Source organism: Protomyctophum parallelum, assembly GCF_964188405.1.
Source record: "Protomyctophum parallelum genome assembly, chromosome: 1".
NCBI lineage: Eukaryota > Metazoa > Chordata > Actinopteri > Myctophiformes > Myctophidae > Protomyctophum > Protomyctophum parallelum.
In genome coordinates this window covers 40,569,109-40,586,808 of record NC_139697.1, presented here as the reverse complement: position 1 = coordinate 40,586,808, position 17,700 = coordinate 40,569,109, and the positions used below count along the sequence as shown (strand labels likewise).

General features: G+C 42.7%; 1 protein-coding gene across 3 annotated transcripts in view; it reads right to left on the bottom strand.

Moving 5' to 3' along the window:
* The window catches only part of LOC310865440 (protein MTSS 1-like), a 75,651-nt gene extending 60,013 nt beyond the window's left edge, over window positions 1-15,638 (bottom strand). For 2 of the 3 annotated variants that reach the window (XM_083774558.1, XM_083774559.1), the window contains exons 1-3: window positions 15,183-15,638; window positions 6,581-6,642; window positions 1,873-1,946 (exon numbers count right to left, since the gene is read on the bottom strand). In XM_083774558.1, the coding sequence (XP_083630684.1) occupies window positions 1,873-1,946; window positions 6,581-6,642; window positions 15,183-15,254 (208 nt within the window). In that variant the 5' untranslated portion in view covers window positions 15,255-15,638. Of the gene's footprint in view, window positions 1-1,872; window positions 1,947-6,580; window positions 6,643-15,182 lie in introns of those variants that run through there. The other variant, XM_083774560.1, reaches the window with a different exon arrangement.
* Between the last annotated feature and the right edge of the window lie 2,062 nt (window positions 15,639-17,700).

Sequence of the window (17,700 nt, the reverse complement as noted above, 5' to 3'; positions counted from 1 at the left end):
AGTGATTTCCATCCCTGTTGCCATGAGGACCAGGCAGCAGGCTGCTGGGTGGCCTGGACATGGCAGACACAGCAAATGGCCTCCGTCCATTCGTCCGTTCCTCTCTTCCTCCAGCCCTCTTTTTTTACTCGCAGCCTCCATCCCCTCTTCACCTCTATTCCTCCACTCTCTCCATCCGTCTACCCTCCTAGCATCCTCTTTATTCCCTTCTCTCCACGTTTCCATTAATCCCAGCCCCACTCTCTGTCTACTCCCCTCCATTCACCATCCCTTCCTCCAAAATGCACGACCCGGCCGTCACTTCCAATCGCTCCATACCTTTTAACCTGCCCCTTGCTCTCTCTCTCACTCTCTTCATCCATGTAAATGGATTCCTAGAGAGGCTGATATCTATGGAAATGAGGCAGCTGGTGGAGTCGGTCAATGTGATACAGTAAAGCGGGCGGTGATATGGACTCACAAGTTGAATTCTAATTCTATTCTATGAATGGGGCCTTATCTCGCCGTACAGGTACACAGATAAGGAGACAGAGGCTACTGATATAGCCACATCGCTGTAGGTGTGCATGTGTGCGTGTTTGGGTTGTCGATTAAAAGCCTTGCCTCAACACACACATGGCGTGAACATTTTATATTTGGGTTTGCTTTCCTGTGCGTAGACTTCTCCCCGCTTGCACTCGTTAGTTCCCAGTCATTTACACGTGAAAATACTATAGCATATTGTTGTCAACTTGTCGAGCAGAATCACCAAAAAAATAATATTTCTTTGCGTTTCTTTTTTTGCCATACTTGATCATACTACGCAAAAGCATCAAAAGTAGCAGTTCCCGGGGTGGCCTGGCGTAGCGGTCCAGGCACCTAGCAGCCTGACAGCGTGGGGCGGGTTCGAATCCCGATGACCGTTACTGCGTGTCACTCCCCCATCTCTCTCTCCCCATTTCAGTACTGTCCTATAAATAAAAGCCCAAATCCTTTTTTTTTTTTTTAAAGGTAGCAGATTCACAAGCTCGAAACGCGGAGCAAAGAGATGCATTTCAAACTTATAGATCTGCTACTTTTGCTAGTATTGCATTTGAATCCTGAACATTAACAGTTGTGGACCATTTTAACACTGTTGTATGACAAAGTATGAATCGGGCTTGAAGTTAAGTATAATATACTTAACTTATACTTAGTAAGTAAGTAAGTAAGTATAACACTACTCTAGAATGTGCAATATTATTTATAACTTAGCATAAAGCCTGGATAAAGTGACCTAAACTCTGGATTCACTATTTTGGACACATTTTCAAAAAACAATTTTCAAAGATAGCAAATTTGTCAGCTCAGACATATTATACAACTCAATACAAAAACTGTCAACTGTGAGTGGACGACACCATAAAGTATTACACTTGTTTACAAGAGAGGGTCCACCGTTTTCAATTCAGTAATCAATCGTAATTAATACAAAGTACATAGTCAAATCAAGGACCTGTTTCACTTTTTAAGACATTCTTTTCTAGGGTGAAAACAGTCAACCTGCCTTTCAACCACAGTATTAGTGAAAAAAAAGGGGGGAAAAAGCTTGGTGAGTGCAGGAACCAGAAGAATGTATTGCTTCTGACAGGCCTTCATCTCCTTGATCATCCTCATTCACCACCCACCTATCATCTAGCCCTATTACTGATGAGGACATCTCAAAGGGCGCGCACACACACACACACACACACACACACACACACACACACACACACACACACACACACACACACACACACACACACACACACACACACACACACACACACACACACACACACACACACACACACACACACACACACACACACACACACACACACACACACACACTCTCGTTCCCCATCGTACCTCTGCTGTTATTCGCCAGGTCAGCCACCTTCTGAAAGGCATCCAGGAAGGCTGCTACCGCGACAACCGTCGTCCTGGAGAGACAGAAATAGAACAAGATCTTCTAAACGACAGAGTACTGGCATCAGAACATACGACAGCTTAATAACACAGCTCACCATTACTTAAAATATTCACTGCGTGTGAAGATCTGTATTTCCTGGTGTGATAGGTGTATAGGGATTATTCCCTCAAGGTTTATCGAGGGGTTGACAATCAAATTTGTATGTTCAATTTACAATAAATAAACATACGCATGACAATGCGGATATTTCTATATTATTATCATGTCACTGCATGGTTTACAGGTGAAGTAGGTGAAACCATTATTTCACCAGGCATTTGTAGGTCTTAAAAAGGACCACTTCACCACTTTTCAATTTATCTTCATATAATTAGTCCTCACTAATGATAAAATAGCACAATTGTTTTCTATCTGTGTCTCATAGAAGGGCTGTGGGCAGTTCATAAACCCTTCCACCAGCTCACCATTACTTAAAATATTCACTGCGTGTGAAGATCTGTATTTCCTGGTGTGATAGGTGTATAGGGATTATTCCCTCAAGGTTTATCGAGGGGTTGACAATCAAATTTGTATGTTCAATTTACAATAAATAAACATACGCATGACAATGCGGATATTTCTATATTATTATCATGTCACTGCATGGTTTACAGGTGAAGTAGGTGAAACCATTATTTCACCAGGCATTTGTAGGTCTTAAAAAGGACCACTTCACCACTTTTCAATTTATCTTCATATAATTAGTCCTCACTAATGATAAAATAGCACAATTGTTTTCTATCTGTGTCTCATAGAAGGGCTGTGGGCAGTTCATAAACCCTTCCACCACTCCATCATTTTATTTTGAAACAACATTTAAAAATATATATATATTTCGATTTGTATTATCGTGAGAACAATGGCTTCCATTTTCGCATTGCATATTTTCAGGAATAGAAAGCCTGCAGTTGGATTCGCCATCGATAATGTCACTGTTGTACAGGTTTCTGAACTGCCCACAGCCCTCCTACGAGAGTAACGAGACACAGATAAGAGTAGAGGTCCTCACAGATAGTGAGGACCAAATATATGAAGATATACGGTAGATGTAAAGTGGTCATTTAATGGGTTAAAGAAAGCAGCAGTAAGTAGCAGAAGGTAGCAGCAATGCCATGCATGCATTTCACACAGTTTGACGTGATGAAATAAACCAAAATGGACCTTCTTCTCCAAGGTCACACCCCTCATGCCGTTGTAATCCGGATTTCAATGACCAATCTGGTCTTTTAATCTGGAATTATCGTTATTCACACTCAACTAACCCCCCCGAAAAACCTACTTCCAGTGATTAACACCCAGGCACAGGTCCATTAGTAAATTGTCATCCGAAGTTTTTGTCAAACTGTGCTTGCAACGTGCACCTGCACTGTGAAATCCTTAACCCATAAAACTCACTCAGTGCCACAGGACGCCTAATGACGCATATTTATCATATTTTGAAATTTCCTCTAATCTGGTATGCAGGTGATGACATGCACATGACATGCACAATAGAATTTCATTTTCTTTCTTTTATTTATAATGGGCTTCGGTGGCAACGAGGTCTAAATCCTGACAGTTTTCTGAAAAACCTATGTCAGTGGTTCTTAAACCTTTTCATGTCAAGGACCCCCAGAATTCTATATAGTTTGCCCGCAAATCCCCATCTCAAAATATTTTGTTATTAACCCTAACCCCAGAAGCAAAGATTTGAGTTAAAAAGGTTTGCTGATATAGATTCAAAGATTTTCACGATTTTTCCGACCACACCCGTTTGCGTCTCCGTCCCTCAACTTCTCCGCACGTTCAAAATAATCGCCAGCCTCTCGCTGAAAATGAATTACCAAGGCACTTGCTCCCCGTCTGAAAAGGCCTTTAGTTTCATTTGACTCTGTACGCATGGAACCAAATGGACCTCTATAAGTCCCCCTTTGGTTCCAATATTGCAGGATATTGGAGGATTTTACTGTGCAGGATCAATAGAAGTGGAAATCAAACTGAATTGAATGTCACTACAGTATCTATTTCTCAAGTCGTTTTTTTGACAGATTTGTCTTTAATTGTGAAACATGGGTCAGCCATAGTGTGACATGAGACATTATGAACAATCAAACATGATGAGCCCAGAGGGAGGTTGCTTCAAGTGAAATAATAACTGGGACAGATGCACAGGGAAAAGAGATTACTTTTTAATAATTCATGTATTCCTATTGTAAGAAACTCAAAGTAGAGGTCAGTGGAGCAACAGACACGACCAGAGTGCGCAAAAAATAAAGTGTGTCACTTTAACACTCTCGAATGTTACTGGGCAGAAGAGAATAGCTCAAAACGGACAGGGGCATATATGGCGAGACATGTGAATGAATACAATTATGGTGGGGACACACTGAAGGATCCGACACTGGAAGACTGACGCTCCATCGTACGATGGTGTCATGAACCGAAAACAGACAATCTATGACATCAGAAAGTGTAGATTATATAAATTAGGATAGTAAATATGTAATATGTATGTAACACGGGCAACCTGCCCCGTGTTTCTTCACTAGTCCAATCCAGAAGAACACAGTTTTCCGGCCACTGCTACAGAGCTGACAATGAGGTTATATCTTCCCTTCTTCTCTGGAGTCCTGCCTCAAAGCAGACCAGAGGTAGAAAACTGTCGTTCCCTGATGTCATCGCTAGGGACACAGGCATCAGTAAGCGGGAACTGGGGATGGCAATGAAGGACCGGGAAGTCTGGCGTGATATTGTGAAATCCACTATCTCGACCGCGGTCGAAAAATGATGATGATGTATGTAATATGGTTGAGTGGAGTCCCTCAAGGCTCTGTACTAGTGTATTTTCTGTTATTGTGGGGGAAACTTTTCACTGAAAATAGCCAATCGTGCAGCGTTGTGAGGTTGTTGATCTGCTGCTTTTTGTACGGATGCTGGAGTTATAAGTGTTAAGTGGTTAAACCAGGATTAAGTGGCCACACTGAGTAAGTTAATAAATAAATACATTGTAAATAAATAAATGTATTTACAAAGTTGCATGCAACAATCAGAATGGAACTATTATTTTCTCCTTACAACGGAGGAGGAAGAAGAGATGTGTTTTTAATCAGCTTTGACCCTGTGTGACCTGTGTGACCTGCGTCCCTGCGTCAGAGCCTCATGGGACTCCATGTTGATCCAACGCTCTGATAACCATTTTATGGACCAATCATTAATCTCACACAGTCTGGCAAGGTTAATGGAGTAGTGCCCATCGTGTGTGTGTGTGTGTGTGTGTGTGTGTGTGTGTGGGGGGGAAGGTGGGGCTGGGTGGTGGGCTGCATACTTGCGCGTGCGACGCGTGCGTGCGTGTGCTTGACAGGGTGCATGCGTGTGAGCAGGTGCCCAACCTGCTCACACGCACCGGTCTGAGTGCACGCATGCGTGTGTACATGCAAGCATGCGTGTGCGCGTGCAGTTGGCGCTGGGTGTCTGACTGAATACAAGGGGGGTGTCTGCATAGGTGGTCAGTTGACAGAGCGAGTGAGTGCAAGCGCATATTCATTCATCATAGGACGCATGTGCATGTATAAAGGTACACATCTATGTGCATGTGTGTATATACTGAATATGCGAGCATGTGTGTGACCTTCAGCATGTGTGTCATTCTAAGGCATTTGTGCGTGAAGTGTGTGTGTGTGTGTGTGTGTGTGTGTGTGTGTGTGTGTGTGTGTGTGTGTGTGTGTGTGTGTGTGTGTGTGTGTGCGTGTGTGTGTGTGCGTGCGTGCACTACAAACTGTGTGACAGCAGAGCAGTGGAGCAGAGAGCTGGTGACAGGACCAGAGAGCGTCTGACATTTATACACTTAATGAGGCAGACTGATTGGATTTTCACCAGCCTGGGTTATGAATGATACAGCGTGCGTGTGCATGCGTGAGCACGTGCGTGCACTTCTACCGTTTTAAGGCATGGATCACCTCATGAAGGATGGAAAAAGATGAGCCAACGCCTATAGGTGAGGACCATGACCCATTGACCTTAACCTTTAAGCTATAAGGTTTAGGGTTAAGGTTAGGGTAAACAGGTTACCGTTAGCGTTATGGGGTCATGCATGTGCATGCACGTGACGAGCACATGCACACACAGGCAGGTGCGCATTTCCTGAGCCATGTGGCCCAGCCGGAGCTTCCTTTCTGTAGCGTGAGGCAGCTTGATGTACATCAAGGACAAGCCGCTAGTATGTCACAAGGACCTACCCCCCCCCCCCCCCCCCCAGTCTAACCCTTGATGCTGAGTGACATGAAGAGATGCATTGGGTCACTTTTTATTTTTGATTGAACCTTGACCTCTCAGACAGTCTCAGAGCGGGCACTAACCACAAGGCCACTGAGCTGGTTTAGTATAGTAGGTTAGTACTTCAAAGGAAACTTAGCTATACGCACTTTGACTAATGATCGAGGCTTCAGTTCAAAAACGCTCTAGGCTCTAGCCTGCACCCCAAAGCAGGAAAAAGGTACTTCTTTATTATTTGCAGTAAGTTAGTTAGTACACATAACTAAAACAGCAGTGTGTTAGTAATCCACCAGTTTTGACAATTCTTTGGACATTCCTGAACCAAGAAGAGAGAAATGTGTCAACGTGCGTTACCTGAGCTGTGACTGCAACTTGCCAGCCTTGCTGATGAAATCATCCCACACTGGGTAACTGCCCTGAAGAGGAAGAAAAGGAGACAAAATGTCAAGACATATCCAGATATCAAACGTATTGTCATCCAAATCTTAACTCAACCAGTAGTCCAATCAAACAGTAGACTAATCAAGCAGGCGGGCTCTTTCTTTTTTATATTATTCACAATTTGGCCAATGTTCGACTATCTTTTACAGTATAGTTTGTTGATTACAAGGGCACACAAACTAATTGACATGATATCATGGGGAGAAGTAAGCTACGTTAGGCACACAGTCTGACACAGGTCAGTTCAAGGTCAAGGTAAACTTTATTGTCAACAAGGGAAATTTGTCTTGGGTTGTATGGTGGTTCTGCTACCGAGCACAGGGATTGGATCATAGTTAGTATAGCCTACTAGCTGCTATACAGGACAAGCTGAACCATGATAGACAGGTTGTAACAAAAACAATAGCTACTGTATCAGGCCTAGCGGAGACATCTTGGCCCCTACTAAATATCGTGTCATATCATAATATATTATATGAGTAAAATACTATATAAGTACTATGGTAAAATATATACAATATAGTGAAATGTATAATTCTTCCTCAGAACCCTGGTCCCCCATGCGAGCACCGGCATTTCTGTTGAGCTATAATGAAGAGATCCTAAAGGTTTTTTACCCTCCCCCCACTAAAATAAGTTGTATTGTATTGCAGCTTCACGGACACTTCAACAGGACATAATAACAGTAGAGACTGAAACTGGGCTTTTCTGTCATGAAGCGGTCACTCTGACCAATCATGTTGGCTAAACTCACACAGCTATTAAGGATAATGGCTGGTTTGCATGTTCACCTTGCAACAAAACTATTGCCCAATTAAAGAGCGCTGAAATACTGGCGAGGTCGTTGTGGAAATGTGGGCCAGGTTGCCGGGACAATGGGAGACTGAATGGAGGGCTAACTCTTCTTTGGAATAGGCTAATAGTGCAAAGTAGGCTAAAGGCTGCTGATTCGTGAATATGGACCAGCTGCGCTGTTGTCTTTTGAGCCATTTGTGAAGCAGAGAGTTTGAAGGTATCATAATAAAGGCTGTCTATGTCTATGTGTCTCTCGATCTGTATGTCACTGTGCATTTCTCCACCAGAGGGTGGAGAGAGGATAGGTTTCCTTTTTCCTTCATTATATATACTAGCCCTTACCCGTTGTGAGATATTTGCCCCCCCCCCCCCCTGTTGGCCGCGGGGGGTACTGCGCCCTGGTCGCATTTTTAATTCACTAATAAATTCATTATTAATCATTAATGTGTCAAATCGAAAAAAGGGCTCCGTTACGCCCTCCATATTCATATGGTCAATGCCTGTGTGAGCGATTGGTGCAGGCAATGAGGAGATAATGCTATAATGCTTTGTTTCTGACACACACACACTCACACAAACACACATCACACATATTGTTAGAATTATAGTATGATATATAGTGTTAGGGAACTCGGTAGCAGGAGGAAGATACATACGCAGCCACAACAGTTTGGCATGATATGGGGCAGAATCTCTCTCACAGGCAAGACAGAACTTGAAGTTGTCATCACTGAAGGCAATATCAATGCAGTGAGATATCGGGATGAGATTCTGGAGCCAGCGGAGATCCCATATGTTCAGAATCTGGGACCCCATCCTCCAGGATGACAACGCTCGCCCCCACAGAGCCAGGATCATCACAGAGTAGCCTACCTCCAGCATTTTGGAGTGGAGAGGATGGAATGGCCTGCCGTACCATCCATACCAAGCACTTGCCATATTGGCAATTTTTTTGGAGGCGCTACCCACACGTTTAGCTGTGTTGCTCATTCCACTAATGCCCAATCTTTACAATCTATACCTCATTGTAAAGGTGACTAATCAACGATTAAAATGATAAAACATACAATACCAATTGGTATTATAAAAGTGGAGAAATAATGGACCAAAGTTAAGTTTCCAAACTTTTGCTGCAGAGTATGACTGTAGGTTAAAAAAAGGAGAGGCGGCCAAATGTAACTCTGGGGTAAATGCTGAGCCAAGAACATAAAATGCTATCATCACAAACAACCTGAGATAAAGACGACCGACAGCCACATCTGTGATGAAAAATGCAGAGATATTATTCATTCAGTGATGCAGACATTGGATCGTAAAGGACCACTGGGCTGAATGGAACTGCTGCTGCTGCCTCTGGTTGCCTTGGTTACAATTTATGTCCTACGTGATTGATAGATGCAATAGCCCTGCCCTCAAGCCTGTGTGTGTGTGTGTGTGTGTGTGTGTGTGTGTGTGTGTGTGCGTGTGTGAGAGAGAGAGAGAGAGAGAAAGAGAGAGACCTGAGAGAAAGGGAGAGATCTGTGTAGACTGTACAACTACAAATGACTATATATGAGGGAAAGTGTGTATGACAAATGTATAGAGGGAAGAAATACATTTGTGTGTGCGTTTGTGTGTGTGTGTGTGTGTGTGTGTGTGTGTGTGTGTGTGTGTGTGTGTGTGTGTGTATGTGTGTGTGGTGGGGGGGGGGGGGGGGGGAAGGCAGAATGATGATTGCAGGTATGTGTGTGCATGTGTGTTTTCATGCATGCACCTGTGACGTCTGTCCTCTCAACACCCTACCCCTCCCTTTCGTGTCCCTCCACTTCAGCGTTACCATAGTGACGGTAACCAAGCAGTGACGCTGGGCATCACTCTCTCAGCTCGGAACTGAACTGAACAGAATGGAATACCAGAGGGGAAAGTGCATTAACCCGACACAGACGCAACCAACCAGTCTAAAAACACTGCTTCTATTGGCAACAACAACACGTTTCACAATTATGATGCATAACTTTAGTCTGGCAAAAGTGACAAAACTATAGCAAAGATGGATTTAATTTTTAATTATCACCCATTTTGTCCAATTAGTCCACCCATTAAGACCTGAGGTTTATTCTATGAATGCCTTCTAAATCAATAGTTCTCACTTTCAAGATGTTTCAAAAATGTAAAAAAATAGCAGATGTACAAGATGGCAGCATGGCACAAAGTGACGTGCGGTGAGCTTGTATATCTGCGATTCTTTTTAATAGCCGACATAAAAACAAAACAAATTGTTTTTAAAGGGCTAAAAGGGATCCATAGTGAAACAGTACAGTATGTTCTGCATAAATACCTGTAATGAACAAATTTTGAAAATGATGATTGTTCCTCGTCATCCCTACAGTCCTAAACCATCGTTTACCATGTTTACTGTGTACCAACACGCCTTAATGTCACACTGACCCATTTGGCCACAGCACTAAAGCTACATTACCTTGGCCCTACGCTGTGCACATGCTCCATCTGATACATCCATGTAATCTCCCCACTCACTGCTGCTCACAGGCACAACAAGCACAAACAAGACTAGGGGGATTATTTTGGCTCTGATATGATTACGGTAATGGCATGATCAGTGTTAGGCTAAACGTTTATTAGTGCTCAGTCCATACTGCAGCCGGTGGCATACCCTTAGATATCTAAGGCATTCCCTTAGATACACCATTGCCTTTCAGTAAGATCACTCTTAACCAGGGGGCATGGAATTGATACTGAATTGGAAAATGTCAGTAGTTGAAAAATACTAGCACTGTACTGTGTTACTAGCACTTGTGTTACTGAACCACACTCAGGCCTAATACAGGACAGTACAGATACTGTAGTGTACAGAAACCACACAGTGATGAAACGGCAAGTAGTGCTGGTATGTAGAGCAGGGGTTCTCAACCTGTGGGTCGCCAAATTATTTTGGGGGGTCCCCAAATTATTTAAAAAAAAGCTGAATGGCTGGAAAAATGGTACAAGCATAGTACATGCTTAAACTTTCCTTAATGATTATATCTGGTATTCATTTATGATATATTTTCTCTATTATTTTGTCAGTTTGTATTGGGGGTGGGGAGGGGGGGTGGGGGTCGCGAGACATGGCCAAAGCATTTCCGGGGGTCCCCAGCCAAAAACGTTGCGAACCCTTATATACCCTTTATATTACCCTGGCCTGTACTAGGCCATACTTGGTTGCATTTGTGAACAAGGTCTACATCTCTCCACTTTACTTAGCATAGCAGTTTCACAGCATCCCTTCCACAGCATGGCAGCCTATAATATACTGAATTGTATTAGATACAGCCTGGAACTGTAGACCCAGTATGGGTACAACACAGTACTAGTGATGTTTACGGTACCATACTAGAACTACAGCTGATAACCGATATAACTCCAGAAGGCCCAGTTCAGCACTGATATACACACACACACAAGACACATAGTGCGTGGAACAACTATAAAGTGTTCTTCAAAGACAGATGTGAATGTCGGATTTCACACCAGCATAAAGTACGTCATGGTGTTTGCATAGTTCTCTTCCATGGATACAGCATGCTGATCAGTTCCACTTAAATGGATAAACAGTAATAATGTCTGCAGCAAGAATAAACACACGCATACCGTTCATACTGTATTTACACACACAAATGCATGGAGACCAACACACATACATACAGTAGGTCTACTGTACAAAGCTCGTTAACTTCAAACACAAATACTGGCTGTAGTGAATAGGCACACATGTACAGTACACGCACACATGCAACCCTCACATCAACTTCCCACACATACAGACAGACAACCCCCACCTACACATGGACAATGTTGACATGAAGTTGCAGCCAAGAGTCTGTCTCATACACAGAGTTACAGCTCTCCACCTTCACACACCAACTCATTATGCTAAGCAGAGAAAACTGTCTGCGAGTCACTTCTATGAATAAAACATTACACTATGATTAGCTGTAAACCACAGCATTCATATTCCTCTTAAACTCCACGGGGGTCCGGGAGGGAAAATCTAAAATATCGGAGTTGGAACCTGAGACCTTGACCAGCCCCATTTACCCGCTGAGAGCTGTTCATGAGGTGGACAGCCCCAATCTCCCGCCGGCGGGGGATTGGGGCTCAAAAGCCACTTTCACCCTCCTGTAATTTAGTAATAGCATATGTCTGGACTGTCTGCTATCCAGGTTTATGAATTAAACATTTGGCTTGGATTAAACTGCAGTATTCATATTCACATGCGTATACCATTAGCCTCAGTGTTTTGGTAGCCAAGCCACCTGTATGTCTATAATTCCTGTTAAACAAGAAGATACTTTAAGTTAAATGCATCAAAACTCTAGAGCAAAAGGCAATTATGCAAAAGTTAATGTTTCTACGTTGTTACTACCAAGTTGTTACTACTGGTGTGTGTAGAGTTTCCTCAACATACAGTAATAGCACTTAAGACTACCAAGAAAAGTCAAATTGTTTTACTGTAGTTTTCTATTCATTTTTCTGGTGACTTTGAGTTCACTTTTATACTGCAGATCCTTTGATTACTTACAAGCTGTCACACTTGAAAAAGACCACAAGGGAGGGTCGAAACGTCGTATCTGCTGCCGTTTGTTTTAAATTCTGGAACATTCAAGAGCGTCTTGTTTTTCAGCATCAAGAAACAGGGGATGTGCGTGACTTCTAAACACGAGTTGCTTGAGTTAATTGTAGAACACTTATCCTGAGGTTTGCGAGTTGCCCGAGTTATGTTTTCATTGTTTAATCCACGTTTTTGATACGGGCAATCCACCAGATAGAATGGGATATGAGACACGTTTTGATGACGTCATCACAAAAAGCTCCGTCGCTCCGGCGTGCAAAGGGGAAATTGAGTCCCAATTGTTTACAATGGAGAAGTTGCCGGAGGACGAAGCTGTGCGCTGCCTGGTCTGTTGTTGTGATCGCCACTATGGAATACTTTTCTACACTACAACAAGCGATTACACTGTTTTAAAGTGGATTTTCATGACAAGCAACTCAGTGGTCGGTGCAGTGGCTGTGCACCGACCTGTTTTAAACATAGGCAGTCTAGCCTGAAAAAGGCTGTAAAATGGTCCGCAGTCAACCTGTTAATACTTACAAGCTGTTGACGGTTTTACATTTTATTCAATAATTTACATTTGATTCAATAGCTCTACCCACTGTTAGTAAAGATGCACCGATCGGGTTTTTTGGGAGCGATCCCGATCACTGATTGTTTTTCTCACGATCAGCCGTTACCGAAACCGATCTTGTGCATATTTTTATGTCAAAACCCACATCTAAACTGTTCCTGTGTGCAACTGCATGGGAAGGAAGGGGAGAATGTTTAAGCCTGTCAAAAAGATGCAAAACAATATTATACTATATCTGATTTATACCTCCAAAATGGCATAAAAGATTGGTTTCAGATCAGAAAATCAGCCAATCACCGATCGGTGGCCGATCGATGTGATAACCGTTAGATTGGAGAGGAACTGTTAAGAGCTTCAGCTCTCTTAAATCTATTGTTTCTCTATTTGGAGTTAAGGCAAAAGTACAACATAAAAGGGGGTGTGAAAGTACTTGTTGAATGACTATGCTATTCTTAGTGATTCATGTTGTATGTAAACCATATTGGTTATCAGTTAAATTCATTTAACTAACTATTTTCAGAATAAAACAGGCGTATAGAAGGCTAATAGATTTAAACCCATAGGCATTCAACCCATTCAAATTAAGAGATTAACATTTAAACTTGGGCAATTTCCTTGAGGGCTGAAGTGCCTCTCAGCAATCTGTATGAATCAAACATCACTATAGGAATTCATAATCATCTTTCCTCAGGCTATATTGATAATGTAAATGTACTCATTAAATCTAGAGATGCACCGAATACCGATTTGTTTTCCTTCCCGATACAGAATGGATTCCGATAACCATAACTTGCGTATTGGTTGATACACTTACAGAGTACCGATCCGATACCATTACCAATGTGTAATTTAAAAAAGATCTAGGACAGTTGTACTCAAAGTTGGGTTAGACTCTCAGGGTTCCTTGAGGGGGTTCCTGGACCCTTACAGGTCTGTAACTCTGAGAGTGTACAAATGGAACCAAATGGACCCTTACAGATCTGTAACTCAGAGTGTCCAAATGGACTATTACAGGTCTGTAACTTGATAGTGTACCAATTATGGAACCAAATGGACCCTTACAGATCTGCAACTCTGCACAAATGGAACCAAATGGACCCTTACAGATCTGTAACTCAGAGTGTCCAAATGGACCCTTACAGGTCTGTAACTCTGATAGTGTACCAATGGAACCAAATGGACCCTTACAGATCTGTAACTCAGAGTGTCCAAATGGACCCTTACAGGTCTGTAACTCTGATAGTGTACCAATGGAACCAAATGGACCCTTACAGCCAGGTCTGCAACTCTGAAAGTGTATACCAATGGAACCAAATGTACCCTTACAGGTCTGCAACTCTGAAAATAAAAGGTTTGAGAACTACTGTTCTACTGTAGGCATAAATACAAAATGACAAAAATACTATATAAAACAGTAGTGCAACATCATCTGGAACATTCAAAATACAAAATAATTGATTACTCATGTGATAAATTATGTGGCATCGGATTGGCATACTAGACTGACATACTCGCCGATATCGATGGCATTTTAGGCAGTATCAGCTTTTCCAATATCGGGACAACTCTGATTAAATGATCATGCACACTTAGTCACAGGTTGGTCATCATCGACAAAAATGAAAAAATAAATAAACCTTAATATGCTCTGATGGCTACAGAGTGAGAAGGGGAGCCCACTCCAAAGCACACCTGTCAGAAAACCACCTGTTATGACGTCACATAGCTCTTTCAGAAGTGCGTGCGTGTACTGGTCTGGTCTATCCATTATGGTGTCAAAGTGCGACGTGCGCACTCACGCACGCGCACCCATACTAGGTCAGTAGGTTTGGATTAGCGCGCGGCCGCGCGCGCGCGCACACACACACACACACACACACACACACACGCACACACACCACTAAAATAGCACGTTTGTTATCCACACATTGGTTTGGGGGGACATTCCTTAACAAAGGAAATCGAGAAAAAACAATGAAATACCAGATCACACAACACAACCAGAAAAATCATATATCCTATAGATTATTTATTATTAATCCTATGTTAAAACCTATGGTTAAATCAATGAAAATCATTGTCGACAGAAGCCTGTTATGTGATCATCACGATGGAGCACTCATCTCCAGGCGTTCTGGTACAGCCAGGAGACATAATAAAGCCGTCTGAAGACTAGACTGCGTTAGTTGTCAATGGAACAGAACACACCCACCGCACCTCTCTGCAGTATACGCACAATTAGGCCCACGAAACAACCTAGAGAGAGACACGGCCCCGGAGCCTCTCTCTCTCTCATTATGAAATTAATTGGGCATATATATCTACAAGTAGTATCTATGAAGGATAATGACTAGCCTCTGCTATTGTGCGCCTATAACCGCAGGATGATATTGTAACGCATGTCGCCCCGGGTAGCCCCAATGGCAGGAACAGCCTATTATTATTACATGACACATGCAGCATGGCTTTATCATTTGCGCACACGTAATAAGAGTTTAATTTCAGTTCATGATATAGGCTAATTAAGACGGTGGCAGATTAAAATTAATATTTACCTTCATATCCCCTATTACTGTCTGGAAAAGTCCTCCCAGCGCGCTGCATTCTCTTTCCATCACAGTCTCCATTGTCACTGGCTGTTTCTCTTTGATTACGAATAGATTTCAGATGGTATTTAGTAGTCCATGAATGAATAGAGGTATAAAGCAACTTGTTTCCCCCGGCGGGTCCACAGGGCACCTCTCCCCGGGTCACACAGCCCTACACGGCGGATCACTGCTGCTCCTCCGGCCGGCGATGGAAAGCAAAACACCGATTGAATTACAAAGAGCCAACGTTAGTTTCCACCCGCCGGTGAATCCCATTTTTCCAGACTGTAAAACATCCTGAAGAGAAGAACGTATAATGTGTGTGAAGAACACCGGTATATATATATCCTTGTTGAAAGCTTGAAGCTTTAGGAAGAAAGGCAAACTGGATTTTGTGCACGCTATCCCGACATAGTGGTCGGCTGGTCGCCTGGTCGGTGCTTGTGTGTGAAGTTTAGGAGCTACAGAGACAGCTGACGTGATTCTGCTGCCCAGTGTCAATGTTGCCAGGTTTTGTGAAAACAAGCCAAAAATAAGCGACTAATACCGACTAGGGCTACTACGGATTTTGGAATATAGCCGATATAAAATGTCTGCTATTCTAGGTCTGAAAATCTAGTAATTTTGGAATATTAAAAAAAACAAACATATGTCAAATCTTGGCATGGAATATTTTTTGGGGGACTGCTGACTGTTCCTGTGGTCAAATGGGGAAGGCCCGGGGGTGGGGTGTCACATTGCCATGAAAATGTTTAAGAACCACTGGTTTAAAGTTTAAACAACATCAGAAACCCAAATAAGTATACGGCTTGCCTTAAAGAAACAAGTCACCAAGTTTTACAGAAAAAACAAGCCCATGCAAAATCGCTTTAATATAAGCAGACATGGCAACACTAGCCACTGCGCGTGTGTAAAAACGAACGCGACCGCCAGCGGCTCGCGCGTTCCCGTGGCCCCGCCTTGAGCTACCGTGTCTTTTATTATGGCAATAAAGCACCTTAATGAAATGGAACATGATCGGTGTTGGTGAATTAGAGCCACCCCCACCGTATGAAAATATATTCATTATGAACCCCCTTTCACTTAGGGGATAGCCTACTGTACAACCAAATACGTGTTCCTATTTAAACGCCACGTCGATGGCTGAGAATTAAAATTAAGTATGGTGATTTTTAAGAGCTAGACCGTACAGGTATAAGATATTGACAGACAGTATAGGCCTAGAGTTACATCACCTCGCCTCACTCACCTCGAGTCTTTTGATTGAGAGCTTTTTGAAACACAATTCATTCAAATATGTTTTTATTATAATGTAGTCTATTAATATTATAGCATATAGCCTATAGATTATTATACATTTATTATTATAAATAATATATTATATAGCCAGCCTACATATTATTATGTAATACAATCATATTTATTTAATATATATTAAACATATTATTATTATTATTGTCTCCATTCAAAACAAAGAAATGCACTTGACTTGAACACAATTAAGTGACAAGAGAGAGGACATAGGCTATAGGTAGCCAACCTACCCTAAATCTATGTTCAGTGTGCGGTAAGGTTAGGCCTATTCATCCATTTGCTTGAATCAGATTGATTAGACCTACACTAAAGATGTCTATACTTTGACAGTATCCATATAGCCCTGGTCCAGTGCTTACAGCCGCTGTAAGCAGGGGGGGCAGACTTGCAAGTCGACCACTGAAATAAAAAATCACACCCGTGTGAACTGAGTGGTGCAACTCCCCTCTTCCCCTGCCTCTCTCTCTCTCTCTCTCTCTCTCTCTCTCTCTCTCTCTCTCTCTGTGTAATTAGCAGGCAACAGTGCAACACTATCTCTCTCTCTCTCTCTCTCTCTCTCTCTCTCTCTCTCTCTCTCTCTCTCTCTCTCTGTTTCTGGCACAACAGCGCCACTTTTGCCCCTACTGGTACTCTAAACAACTACAGTCACATAGTCACATAGGTTAGGACGACATTGCTGTTCCTTCCACCACTCAAAAACGTCTGGGTTTCCGAGACCAACCTCTGATCATCTGGCAACGCAAAACAGCTTTCCAACCAGTCCTTCAGTTAATAACTAAAGCTAATGCGACACCTACTGCCCATTTCTATGTACTTCAACTCAGCGACGTAGAGTCTGTGGGGGCCACGGGGCCATGGCCCCCATGAAGAATCCTAGGGCCCCTTTCGGCCCCCATGAAGATTTTCGTGGACATTTTACATTTACATTACATATTTTCTGGGAATTCCGAACATTTTGGACCTCTCCGCCGGCAATCTGAGAATCCCATCGTCAAATATTCGGGAAAACAGCGCCTCCCCTGTTGTTCCTCAGGCAACAGTCTGTCTTGAGAGACACCGGCCGTCCAAGAGGTGTTAAAAAGTGCTAATCGGGTTTCTTTTGTAGTTGTTCTTGAGGCGTGACATAATAACACTGATCAAGAATTCACCAAAGAGACCTAACCACAGACTA